At 52.7% G+C, this 13,919-nt stretch overlaps 1 protein-coding gene across 2 annotated transcripts in view; it reads left to right on the forward strand.

Moving 5' to 3' along the window:
* The window catches only part of PRR5L (proline rich 5 like), a 77,161-nt gene extending 64,522 nt beyond the window's left edge, over positions 1-12,639 (forward strand). Inside the window, exon 9 of one of the 2 annotated variants that reach the window (XM_081282185.1) lies at positions 10,080-12,639. In XM_081282185.1, coding sequence (XP_081138311.1) covers positions 10,080-10,474 — 395 coding nt within the window. In that variant the 3' untranslated portion in view covers positions 10,475-12,639. The remainder of the gene's footprint in view (positions 1-10,079) is intronic. The other variant, XM_081282186.1, reaches the window with a different exon arrangement.
* Positions 12,640-13,919: the final 1,280 nt, after the last annotated feature.

The following is a 13,919-nucleotide window of genomic DNA, read 5'->3' on the forward strand; positions in this document are numbered from 1 at the left end:
TTGCTGGGTAATAGAATCTCAAGTAGCTCTCAGTGAAACCACAGTCCTGGTAGAAACAGCTCTGTGATAGGATTTGTAATAAAAGACATTCCTCAGTGACTGCCTGAAATGCAAACCCTTAAGATGCAGGAACTTGTTCAGTGTTCTGTCCCAGCAACTGGAATGGTGCCTGGCTGTACCCAAGCCCAGGCACTTGGCACCCACAGAGAGGTGTGGAACAGGAAGCATACCTGCATTTGGAAACTGTTGCCCCTCTTTTCCTGGAAATGGAGTTGTAGCTGAGCTTCAAAGCCAAGGCGGAGTGCAGAAAGGCTCCTGCCCTTCCTGGGCCTCTCAACTGCAGAAAAAGGCAGAGCCTTTCGCCGGCAGTTTTCCCAGCCCTGGTCGTGTTTCTCTGGAGACACCAGGTTAACCACAGACACCACAGATAGGAGGGTGCCGGCCCAGCCTGCTGCTGCCAGGTCCCCACCCCCCACTCCTCTTACCCCACCCAGGAGCTGGAAATGACACAAAGGGAGACTCGCCCGCCCTCTCCAGCCCTGAGCCCGGCATGCTATTGCTGCGGTCTCCCTGGAACCCACCTTCCCGCTACTGGCTTGGCTCATGGAGTTGTGGGGGGAGGTCCCAGGGAGATGTCAGGACACCACCAGATTAGCTGGGCCCTGACCACTATCTGAGCCGAATGCCAGAACAGGGAGAGAAAAAAAAAAAGTCATTTTTCTTTAACTCTCCTACGTTCTTAGTTGGAAGAGACTCCTAGATCATATTAACAGAGAGAAAGAAAAAAAAGGAATTTCTTAACATCTACATTTCATATCTACATGGAAGACAGCCAGGGAGCAAGTCGCTTTCAAATAGGCAGCTTTGAATCCTGGCTGTCACAGCATCTTCAATGAAGAACAGGGACTTTTTAGAGAGGTGACAAGACAAAGGGAAATGAGTCTCTAAGGGCAGCACCTTGTGGGAAGCCACATGTCGAGTGGTAGCTAAGGGCCGGCTGGGAAAGCCTGAGAGTGCAGACCCTGGTCATCCCCAGATGGCAAGGTGTGAAGTCGTCTGCGGTGCTACCTTTGTCTTTGGAAGTCCATGTCCTGCTTTCAGCCACCTGGACTGGAGTGGGTGGAGTAGATTTGGAAGTGTAATCTGTGAGGACTCAATCTACAGAAAGAATAATATCCATTTTGTCAAATGATAAGGCAGAGCTGGAGCCGGACACCATGGTGCACACCTGCAACTACACGGGAGGTTGAGGTGGGAGGATCTCAAGACCAGCCTCAGTAACTTAGTGAGACACTGACTCAAAATAAAAGGCCTGGGGATGTGGCTCAGTGATGAAGCATCTCTGAGTTCCATCCTCAGTACAAAAACAAACAAACAAACAAACAAAAAACCAACAACAACAAAAAAATGTATCAGTTGGTGGTATGAGCCTTTACTGTACCAAGGACAGTGGCACCCTGTGACCCTATCCCAGACACCTTGCATGGTGCTGCAGGTGCGTCTGTGAACAAATAGGGCCCATCCTGCCCTCTAGGGAGGAAGTCAAACAAGGCACAGGGGCCTCCAAAACCTCAGCAGGAGCTTCCCCTGGGCCAGGAAACCAGAGGAGGCTTCCTGGAAGAGGCATTGATACCCTGGTTATCCTGAGTCCTGCTTCCCCACATGTTGAAGTTTGAACATTAGAGAAGCACGCTGAGGTAAGCTTATAAAGCAGGGTTTATTTAAAAGGGGGTAGCATAGACTTCTCCCAGGAGGGAGAAGGGGGCCATAGCTGGTATCCTGGTATCCCAAGAAGGTGTTCTGCCCTTTTTATATGTCTAGGCTTTCTTTGTTCTCCTGCCTTTCCCCGCTTATCTTTATCCTTCCTGTGTATGTGACTAGGCCCAGGAATTCTGGGTGGGAGGCCCAAGGTGGGAAACAGGTGGGCTGAAGGGGGAAGGGCAGGATGGAGCAGCCAAGGACACATTATTAACCTTCTGGTTCTCTGTAGGAGGGACAATTCCTGGCACAGGTTACCTCAGCAACAGGTTGGCACAGGGGCAGGTTCTTGATCAGGGTGGAGGAAGGGCTCTGAAGGCATTAACATTTCAATCCCCAGGGGACAGTCTCCAACTTCTAGGACCCACTCAAAATTGGCCTCCTGGATCTGACCTGACTCGATTTACCTAACTATGCTGACTGCCTGTCTAATTCTGGCTTCAGCCATGTCTGTGATGGAGCCAGACATGGCTGGAACAGGAGTTAGGTGAGGAAACAGGGAGAGAAGCCAGCACCAGGCAGAGGGGTAGATCTCTGGGAGAACTCGAAGGTGGTGAGTGAGCAGAGGGGGGACCATTTAATGGACTGAAAGGCTTTAGAATTGCAGCGTGGTGGGGGGCAAGGGAAGCCACTGGACACTGTGCCAGGTGAACTGGACACCGTGCTGCCACGTAGGTGCTTCTGTTCCCATCTGACAGGTGAGGCACATGAGGATGAAGGCCACTTGGCTGGTGGAGCCAGGATTCAAGCCCCAGCTGCCCCACACATTCTGCCACCATCCCGCCCTAGCTCCGGCAGCATGTGGGACTAGAGTTTACTAAGGGACAGGCGAGAGATGTCCTTCCCTTCTCTTCCTTAGTCCAAGGTAGCCTCAGCCAGACTTTTTATATCAAACCTCTGGATATCAAAAAGCTGAGGTGCTTTTCCTCTCTGAGCCCACCTCTTCAGGTAGGAGAGTTCCCTCTGCCCCGCCCCAGGAGGAGGATGGTCACCTTTCCCCAGTCTGGGCAAGAGGGCACTAAGAAAAATGGCGAAATAACGACTAATAACAGTGGGCCTGAGAAATCCCTTCACCCACGGAGGGCTCGGCCAGGACTTGAGTGGGGGTAGGAGTGGTCAAGGGCAGCTGCGGCCTTCATTTCAAAAGTCACTCATCAAATGCCCACCACACTGTGTGTGGACCAGGCTCTGGGCACCCACTCCTTCCTCCCTCGCACAGCCCCGCACCCCCCCCCCCCAGGGGCCTGCTATGGTCACCTCAGACTCAAGGGGCATCCCAGGCCAGAGCAGTGTGTCACACACTTCAGAGGTGTGTCTCCCTGTCCCACAGTCCCTGAATCCTTGAGTCCTGGAGAAGTCCCTTTTCCCGCAGGCCCCTGCCCTGAATACGTGAGGCTGGCTTCAGAGAGAACCCAGGGGCCCTCCCAGGCCCCAGAGGGAGAGCGTGTGTGCCCTCCCCACCCCACAGCCATCTCTTCTAGAGCAGTGGTAGCAGAGGGGGGAGGGGAGGGGAGGGAATCTTACTTTAAAAGTGGGTTTGTCAGAGGCCGGGGCCCTGTCCTACCTTTCAAGTTCCTGAGCTGCCCAGGGGCCCTCAGCAAGCACTCAGGCTGCTGGCTTGATTTCACAGAAGCCCTGGCCTCCCACAAGCCTCCCTCCATGGTGTCTGGGCAGCCCTTCTCCTGAGTGCAGTGCTGGACGCTGACACTTTCCTGCATGACAAGGAGGGATTCTTGGGCTTTCAGGTGCGGGGCCTGGGGCCTGGAGAAGAAGCCCACAAAGGGCCTCGTGTGCAGGGGTCACAATGGCTGCATTATGGAGAGCCTGGGGATCAAAGGCCTTGGAGCCAGTCCCCAGTCAGGGCCCCAGCCAGCCCAGTCCAGGCTTTGCTTGTCTGTGGGGATTTGAAAGGAGCTGCCATTGTTGGCTCCCTGGGGATGAATGCCAGAGCTCAGCGGGGAGCCAGGAGGGAGGCAGGAACCCATGCCACGCCCCACCCCGTGCAAAAGGCCAGGAGGAGGAAGCAGAGGGGGCCCGGAGGGCCTGGAGGTGGGCAAGGCTGGGGTGGGAACCCAGCCCTCTCCCAGCCACGGAAAAGACCAGTGTTTAGCCCTGGGGGGCACCTGACCTGCAGTCTAATTGACCTCTAACATGAGCTGCCCCTCCTTGGGTGACTGAGCCTGCCTTTTCAGCCTTGCTTTCAGAGAGCAAGAAGCAAGTGTGGGCAGCTGTCCATCAGCCAGGCCTAGCAATTGGTTTGAGGGCTCCTATGGCACCCAGCAGGGGTTGACCCTACCAGGCCCGCTGCTGACTCATTTGCCAGAGGGTTGACTCTGGGTCTGGCAGGAGCTTAGCAGGGAAGCACTGTCTCCCACCCCCCACCCCCCGGGTTTGACTTAGCCATGCGTCCCCTGTGGTCTCAGCTCTGCCCACACCCAATCTTGGGAACCAAAACATCCCTCCAGAAGGCAGAAAGAAGAGTTGTAGGCCTCTCCCATGAGTCACTGCAGGGCGAGAGGGGTGGAGGCATCGTGGAAGGAGTGGGGCCTTGGAAACCACAAGGGCCAGGCTCAGCCATGTGGCTGGAGTACGTTACTTTACTTCTCTGAGCTGCAGAGGCCTGTCCTGGTGGGGCAGCCAGAGGAAGAAACTGCCCTGTCTCAGGAAGGCCAGCAAGTGCTGCTACCTGCTGCGTCACGGACCCCCGCAGATCATCCCAGGTGCCTCCTATTCTTCCCCTGCACCCCAAGCCACCTGCCGGTCCCTGTCATGCTGACTATTTGTTACCTTCCTCTTAGACTTTGAGTTTATGAGGGCCTGGTGTATCCCAGGACCTAGCACACACCTCTCCTGTGAGTGAGCGAGGAAGTGGCCAGTCTAGGTCCAGTCTGTGGATCACCCAAGGAACACAGCCCCTCTGAAGTGACCTCTCCTTATGATTTTCCCCTCCTCTGAATTTCCAGTGTGTGTCTGTAGCTCTGCCCTGACATTTGCAAGTACGATCTTGTTCTGGCAATTCCTAGTGTGAAGCTCACAAGCAGGAGTTCTGCTGTTGGTTCTGGGCTCGGGTCCTGATTTCGTCACTAATGACGACTTGTGGAGTCATTTGGCAGCTCGACTTCAGGGTCTTCTGCATCTGAGAAGGAGATGGTGTTGCAACCCGCTTCCTTTCTGATTCAGCACCTCGCACCTATTGGACACACGGCACAAGATTGCTCCTGATACTGCAGACCCTGCCTCAGCGCTCGCATGTGCTGTGGGCTGGGCCCCAGCCTCTGGTGGCCGCCCACACGCCACACTGACCTTTCTCTGCTTTCAGCAGCTCTGCAGTGTCATGTGTGCTGCAGGTCAGGAAGCATTTATGGGAGGATGGGTGGGCACCATTGGGACCCTCTCCTCCAGGGTTGGCCACCCTCACGCTGGCTTCTGCTCTCAGCCCTGCTCAGTGTCATCCAGAGCAACCTCTTTTGTCAATCTGTAGCCTGTTGAGCGCTCCGAGGACTTTGGCCTGTGACTAAAGTGAGGGATGGATGATGTCCAGGAACCCCTTAGAGACCTCTGCCGGACCTCTGCAGGTTGGGGCCTGCGGAATTCGGTCAGCCAGTTCTCTCTTTCTCTGGGGATGCTTTGAGTGGGTCAGCCCTGTAAATCCCCTCCCTCTTAACTCACCCCATGTCCAGACTTTGCCCAGCCTCATTCCTGGGCAAAGGAGGATCATGACTTCAAAGCCAGCCTCAGCAACTTAGCGAGGCCCTAAGCAACTCAAGGACACCCTGTCTCTAAATAAAGTACACAGAAAGGCAAGGTTATGGCCTGATGAGCCCATTCTGGCCAGATGAGCCTTTCCCAAGTTTTAGCTATGTTGTAACATCTAACATCAATACTGCTGCTTTTCATATACCCCTTCCCCAAACAGAATATTTCCCGGACCTCTAGAAACCATCTGAGTCTCTACCAACAGTAGAAATGATGTAGCTCCTACCTGCCTCTGGCTCTGCCCTCTGCACCCCTCTAGCAGATGGACCTGACCCTCAGGAGCACAACTATTTGCATGTAGTACCTGCTCCGTCCAGTCTGCACCTGGGCTGGTTGCAGTGTTCACCCCCAACACGGGTTTCTCTCCAGCCAATCCCAGTGCTGGCTTTTAACAGCAGCGGGAGAGAAATGAGTTGTGTTCAAGGGCATTGTTTTTAAAGGATGGTTCTTTAATGGGGTCCTTGCTGCTTTGAACTCTTCCAGTGCTTCTGTTTTATGGGTATCGATTTTTTCTGATCATAAAAGTAACGTATGGTTATTGTTAGAATGTGGGGACAATATAGAAATGTGTGGCTTGGAGGGGACAAGTGCTCATGCATAGACTCTTTCTTCTTGGTTCGCTCCTTGGCATTGTGTCTCCTGCCCTCAAAGGGGTGGGCAATGACCCTGACCCTGCCTGTGCTGGACATCCCCAGCCTCTTATGCAGCAGCAGTGGGAATGGGTGGTGTTTGCTATTACTTGACTTGAGATGGGGGGCTGGCTCGAGGAGCTTGTCTTTGGAGTGTGACAGCAAAGCGCCTTGAATCGTAGTGGTGTGTAGTAGGGAAAATTTGGGCCTGCCATTGAGAACCCAAGAGAACGGGGGCTGCACCCTGGTCTTCCCCGCCTGCGCAGTGGGGATGACGAGCCCCCGCCCGCCTGTTTCTGAGGGAGGAGGTTGGGATGAACAGTGAAGCTGTGGAAGGGAATACTCTAAGCTCCAAATTCTGCACATTGTCATTTGATTCAGAAAAATTCCTACTGTTACCACCAAACAGCTCCCTTATGGTTCTGAGCCAGTAGACTTGGGAATTTAGTCTTAAGGGTTGGAATTTCATTCTCTTGTCATTAAACATGTGTGCTCGCATGTGCTTGCATACACACACACACACACACACACACACACACACACACATCTCGATGCAAGCCGCTGTGAGCTTTGTGGGTGGCCATATGCAGATCTCACTGTGGTATGCATCCAGGAGCATGAGCTCTGGAAGAGGTGGGCACATGCCCAGGCCCCTTGGGATCCATGGGAGGAGCAGAGAGCAAACCAAAGTAGCCTGGGCCAAGTAAGTGTCCCCAAGGCCAGTCTCTGAGCAGCACTGTGCGCCTTCCCTTTAGAGAGTGGGCACCCCATCCATTCGTGTGGGGTCCTAATGCTGCTCTCTGCTCTCTGCTGTATCCCATGGTGTCACTCTGGCCTGCTAGGAGAGGGGTGTGCTCTTTGGGGGTCTTCAGGGAAGGGCATTGTGGAAAGCGGTGACCAGTAAAGGTTGGGGAGAGCTGTGCTCTGGAGGGGAGGAAGGTTGGAAAGAGAGAAGGCCCTGACCAGAACCTGCCTGACCCTCAGCCCTCCACCGTGCTTCTGGCCCCTCCATACATTCCTTCAAATTGGCTCTCTCCCAGGCTAGACCTGTGACAGCGGGCACCTCCTGCCTCACCGAGGCCTGGCACCAACCCACGATGCCAGCTGTGGCCCCAGACTCGGGGCTTCTGGACCGACATGGTCCCAGTAAAGGTTGGGAGAGAGAAGCCCCAGGAATTGGGGTGTCACGTTCACTTTCGCCTTTGAGACCTTGGATACTCAACTATTTAGTTAATTTCCAGCCTCTCACACCATCCTAGGGAGTCCTTCCTTCGGAAGAAGGCAGGGAGCTTCACCAATTTTTTATTTTTATTTTTTTGGTACTGGAATTGAACTCGGGGGCACTTAACCACTGAGCCATATCCCTGCCCTTTTGTGTACTTTATTTAGATATAGGGTGTCTCTGAGTTGCTATGGCCTCGCTAAGTTGCTGAGACTGGCTTTGAAGTCATGATCCTCCTGCCTCAGCCTTCCACACTGCTGGGATTACAGGCATGTGCCGTCACGCAGAGCTTGAGATACCCAAATTTCAGAATCCGGTGCCTGTGTCTTGTGACACTGGGCAAGTTATCTAACCTCCTGGTACCCTGGTTTCCTCATGTATGGAATGGTCATAATGATAATGGTCCCTCCTCCCTGGACTGGATGTTTATATAGTTGTATACACAAGGTGCTCCATGTTAGCCACCAGTGCTTTTATTGTCATTTTAAGTGGCCCTTCTCATTTTGTTCACCCTGCACACAGGCATACACAAGAATAATTTAGTCCTCGAACCCCCTCTCCATTTTCAGAGAGGTCTCCATCACTTCAAGGGCTCTGGCCATTACCACGGTCCAGGAGACTGCAGCTTTTATATCTCCAAAATGGCTCCGGAAAGCATGCCCATAGAATCAAATTTGTAAAATATCAAAAAGAGGATAAGGAAGAAATTTTAAAAATTATTGATAGCCTGTTTACTCAGAGGTAACTACAATTGGTATTTTCAGGTATAGTGTTCCCAGCTCAGTGTGTGTGTGTGTGTGTGTGTGTGTGTGTGTGTGTGTGTGTGTGTAACACCAGTATAATGTGTCGTTTAGAAAAGAAAAAAAATACATATAATAGCATTGTTTATATTCTGCTTTTGTCACCCAAAACCATAACTGTGAACATTTTCTGATGTCCTAACTTTGAAAATACCCACATTTCTGAACATCTCTTCCTATGTGTCTGCCCAGGGAGGCATTTGACGGTCAAGGTCAGCGTGGCCAACTGGGGCTCACGAACTGCTTCCTCTGCCTCCTCCCATCCTCAGCCCCTTCCCCAGGTCAGCTTGTGCTGCGTCTGGCGCTGTCCTGTCCACCATTCAGTGCCCATCACCCACCCCGACTGCTCTTCCTCCTCGCCCTGTCCTGTCCGACATCCCTCCTTTGTTGGGTTCTGTAGCATCAGGCTCTCTAGTGTCTCCATCCTGTCGTCTCCCTCACTGCCCCCCCACTCCCCCCCATCACTGCCACATGCTAGTTCCTGTCCTGGTCTTCCCAGTTTCCTCTCCTCTTGACTCTGACACTATTTTCTCTCGCACGTGCAATCCAGATTTATGATAGAAAATGATGCCTGAGCCTTCTCCCTGGATCTCCTCCCGCCTGGTCTCGCTGGCCGCATCCCATGCTCACATCCCTGCCAGAGCAATCTTCTGCAAGCAACCGCATCCTGGCCCCCTACCCCCATGGCTGTGGTGCACCACAGATGTTGCCATCTGGCCCCTAGGACATGCCCATCCTGCCCGTGTGGACACAGCTCCATTGTTCCATGGACTCTGTGTCCCAGCCAGGGTTTGACCTGAGGGCTGTGCCGTCTCGCAGCTTGCTCAGGCTGTTCCCATCAAATGCTGCCACCCTCTCCCCCCTGGTTCAGTGTTCTTCCACCCACAAGGTCTGTGTCTAGTGCCCATCCTCCCGGTCAAGTTCCTGGTAGCTCCCAGATATCCTCCCCTACCTTTGAATGCCATAAACTGACTCGTCCTTCCCTTGAGGTAATTCTGTTAGAGCTTCAGTGCTCTTTGTGTGGGCATGAGGAAGAGCGGGGTCTGAGGGGTGGGGGGACACAGAGCTTGTGTGAGTCTCTGCTTGACTGTATTCTAGCTGAGGCTCAGTGTTCTCGTCTGTAAAGTGGGAGCTAATAATATATCATAACTTAGGTCCCATTTCTAGGAGGATTCGAAAGATGCATGTCAAGGCTGAGTGCAGTTTCTAGAATATGGTGAGCATTCAAAAAATGGCAGTTTTATAGTATTCCTATCCTGCCTTCCTCCTTGAGCCCGCCTGCTTGGGGCCATCCCGGAAGCCCAGCTCATTCTCTAGTGGTGCCAAAGGCTCTCTGAATCCAGGAGGTTTGGCTTGACTGGAACACAGGTCTCAGTTCATCCACCTCATGGGAGGCGAGGGACATTAGTGTCCTGACTTGGTGCAATTTGGAGGAGGGTCCTACTGCCTGGCTGAGCACCCCCTGCCCCTCCTCCTCTGGATGGCAGTCTGTGAAGCCCCTCTTGTGTGATTGGTCGGCCCTGCAGAGACCACATCCTGAACCAAGCCAGAGGCTTCTTTGGAGCTAACCCAGCCAAAGCCCAGGTCTTCAAAGATTGGTAGAAGGGGAATTTAGGGCACATCCAGCAACTCAGGCAGCAGCTGGGAAAGAGAGCCCCTTCCCTAACCTGTCAAGGACAGTCTTTTGGTGCCAGCTACTGTGGGGGTAGGGCAGATCAAGGGCAGTATCTGGTGTAAACAGGTAGTGGCAGGAGAGACATCTAGACACTGCCTGGTCTTCCCTGGCTCCTGCAGGGCTGGTCAGCAGGTGAGCCACCTGCTCACCCTCCCCACTGCTGGGGGGACAGTCCCCCAGCGGTTCCCCCAGCACCCGTTCTCCTCAGTTACAGCCTCTGCTGCTCTTTTCTCTTGTAGCCAGGCGGTACTCCAGGGTCCGGCCCAAGGTGACCCTCCTGAACTACACCTCCCCGGTGACCGCCGTCAGCCGGCCGCTGAACGAGATGGCCCTGACCCCACTGACGGAGCAGGAGGGAGAGGCCTACCTGGAGAAGTGCGGCAGCGTTCGGCGGCACACGGTGGCCAACGCCCACTCGGACATCCAGCTGCTGGCCATGGCCACCATGATGCACTCGGGCCTGGGGGAGGAGGCCGGCAGCGAGGACAAGTGCCTGCTACTGCCGCCCAGCTTCCCCCCGCCCCACCGGCAGTGCTCCAGTGAGCCCAACATCACCGACAGCCCCGACGAACTGGAGGAGGTGGCAGGGGACAGCCAGGAGGACTCAGAGCCCAACTGCGCTTCCCTCAGCTGAGTCGCCTCCCCCAGGGCTTCCCAGGGCTTCCCAGCGCCTGCTTTGCCTCCAGGACGAGGAGAGCCCTACACGGACCCCGAGGGGCTCTTCCTTTGGTTGCAGGTGTCTTATTTCTTTTAAGGTACAGCTCTGGTCTAGCTGCCCAAGGGAGGTCCCTCATTTCAGTGACTGACCGGCTCCTCGCAGCCACACAGACCCGGTTGCCTCCTGCCCCCCTCACTTGGATCTTCAAGCCTGGGACTTTTCCCCTGAGATGGTGGACTGCCCGGTGCTCCCCATGCTGCATCCGATGCCCCTGGCAGAGGTTGTCAGGACCACACACAAAGCCATCAACAGTGGGTTGGCCTTGGCATTTCCCCTTGAGGCCAAGCGAAAAGCAGTAGCAGGTTTGGCAGGAGTGAAAGTCAACTGCAGCCCGTCCCCGTGGCCCTGTGAACGCACCCTCCTTACTTTAGTTTTGTAATCACTGGGAAAGCGCCGCCCACTGGTGGCCGAGGGTCCATCCTCCTACACCCATGGGCTGCCCACACAGAGTCCTTTGGTTTGGGCCCCGGAGGCCTCTGGCTGGCTGGTGTCTGTCTTTCATTAAACCTCAGCAGTTCCCTCTCAGGCTTCCTCCCAAGGTCAAGGAACTAACCTCCTTAGGAGTCACTGGTGCCTTAATCTCTCTCTCATTTCAAAGTGGACGGCTTTCCTCTAGTGGATGGGAGGGGCTGGCAGAAACCTACCAGTTAGTCTGTGCCTGGATTTGACTTGAATTTTTGTATTGTTTCAAAACCTTGTTTGCAAATGTTTGCACGTAGGATCTTGCACTGTCCATTTCCAATGGGGTGTGTCTCTTCAGACTGAAAATCAAGCAGACCCCCTGGGAAGGGAGACTGAGAGTGGCTCAGAATAGCCATCGTGGTGGGCAGGGCGCGAGCCACTCTGGACCTGTGAGCGTTAGTGAGCATCAGGGTTTCTAGGCAGAGCTGTGTTGGGGTGCGGAGACTGTTTGCCTCTTGAGTAGAGGACTGTAACAGACAGATCGTTGCCATGCTCGATAGTCAGCCGAGAAGACGGGAGTGGGGGTGAGATTTTTTGGAAGGATGTTTATTTGTTTTCATTCTGACCTGCCTCAGTGCTATTTGAGGCAGCAGGCTTTGGTACTGTGTATGACTGCTCCCTCCAGGTCTCGGGGCTCCTATCGACCTGAGTCCCCATCCTCCTCTTCATGTTTGTCTGTTGGCCTCACTGATAGCAGCTCCAGGGGAACAAAAAAAAAAGTTCCTTCCACCAGTGTGTGTGTGTGGGGCACATGGTGGCCTTTCCGGATCTTGTTGGTCTTTGGAGGTTTTGTTTATGAAATCTTAAGATGTGAGCCACAAGGCAAGAAGAGAGGGCTGGGAGAGGGCGAGGATTTGTCAAAGCTGCCAGCTGGAGAAGAGGCCTCCTCAGCTCATCTAAGCCTCCATGGTATTTCCCTTCTGGGTGAAGATCTGAAGTATGTCTAGAGCTGTGCTTTTGATAGTTTGCAACTTGGAAGTTTTGTTTAAAAAGTTGATTCAATCTCATCCTTCCAAGAGAGTGACAGAAGAGGAATGTCAAGGAGATTTTCCGAGCATGTGTTGTTTAAAGTCCACAAATTGACTAATCTGCATTAGCAAATGGAACATCATGATTTATTTAACTGATGGCTTCAGTCCTCATTTAGTACACACCTGAGACAGATATTTATTGATCCAGGCAAAGGAATTAATCGTGCTTGGGTTTGCTTTTTTTTGGTTTATAAGATTAATGATTCGTGTTTTTTAAAATGCCTTTTCCATGTCTCAGATATCTCTGATGAGGCAAGCAGTCATCAGTTAAATATATAACCTCTCAGGGTGAGGATGGGAGTGTCAGTATAGACCAGTGTATACTTAATTGCTGCTGACTGGTAGCCAGTTTACAACTTCACCTTTGTACACACCTGATGGTATAGTAACTATTCCAGACTATACACATAAAAATTTTGTGGGTGTTTATGGGCATTTTAGCCTTCAGATCTATTGCAAGTATGATACCTGTGGCATTTTTAACCACTTTTCCTCTCCTCTGTGCAAAGAAGATTCCTTTTATTTATGCCAGGATTTTCCCATGACTGAGGTTTAATGACAGGAAGCAATCACAACTCTCGACTCTGAGTGAAAACAAACCAAAACCCTTTTTACATGTTGTCTGTTTCCAAAATGGATCCAATAAACATAATTTTGTACATGTTACCCTGTTGCCATTGCCTAGTGCCTCAAGTGTGTCTTGGTTGAATCTGCAAAGCACAGCAGTCAAATTGGATCTTGGTGCATCCTGTGCTCCCTGTATCCATGGGTTAGTCAGCTTTTCTTTGCTGTGACAAAATACCTGAGAAAAAGAACTTAAAGGAGGAAAGATTTGTTTGGGTTCATGGTTTCAGAGGTCATGGTTTCCATGGTCACTTGTTTCCATTATTTCAAAAAGAGGAAAGAGAGGGAAGGAGAGAGAGAGAGAGAGAGAGAGAGAGAGAGAGAGACCCTTCAAAGCAGACCCCAGAGAGCTATTTCCTCCAATTACATCCCAACTCCTAAAGTGTCCACCACCTCCCAACCCACCATTAAATTATGAATCCCTCCATGGATCCATCCATTGATGAGATCCTTGACCTAAGGATCCAGTCACCTCCCCAAAACCTCACCTCTGAACACTGCTGCCTTGGGGACCAAGCCTTCAACACATGAGTTTTCAGGAAACATTTTAGATCCAAACCATAAAACCCCCCTTGTCCTGCCATCTCACCTCTTTTCCTGAGGCTTCCTCTCCAGAGTTAGGCAGCGGCCGTGGCTCCGCTAATCTACCCTGGGTTTTGTCTCCACCTGGACTGGATAGGCAAGTCACTTCCTAGAGAAGCAGCCTATCAGTGCAGCTTAGGAAACCCTAAAATATCTGAGAAGGCGGGCCACTCCCCCACATCAACGTGGCCTCTCTTCCCAGAGCTCTGCACCTCGACAGGCACTCCCCGTATTTACTCGTGGACTCTCTCCTCGCAATTCCCTCTGATACTGTTGGGCAGAGGAAATTTATGTTGACTCTCTGCATAAACACTCCTAGGAGGGCTGTAGCAGCATTAGTCTGAGCCCTCTGAAAGCTTAACAAGTGTTTGAAGAGATGTGATCTGAACTGATTAATAATCCCACGTTTTTGCTGAGCCTCTGCAGGCCGTTGCTCTGGTAAATAGCCGCTGAGTATTTTGCCTTGGCGGATCTCATGCCATCAGTGCATCTGTGACATTAATGGGCCACCATGCTCATCTGTCCACCCGCTCATCTCTCTGTCAGATCTTTTGTGGTGCTCCGACTGCATGGGGGCACTTTTCTTGGTGCTGGGGATGGTAGTAGTGCCCGCTCCCTTGGATGTGGTCGGGAAGCTGGAAATCAAGTCAACGGGAGCATTT

Source organism: Spermophilus citellus, assembly GCF_964194105.1.
Source record: "Spermophilus citellus genome assembly, chromosome: 2".
NCBI lineage: Eukaryota > Metazoa > Chordata > Mammalia > Rodentia > Sciuridae > Spermophilus > Spermophilus citellus.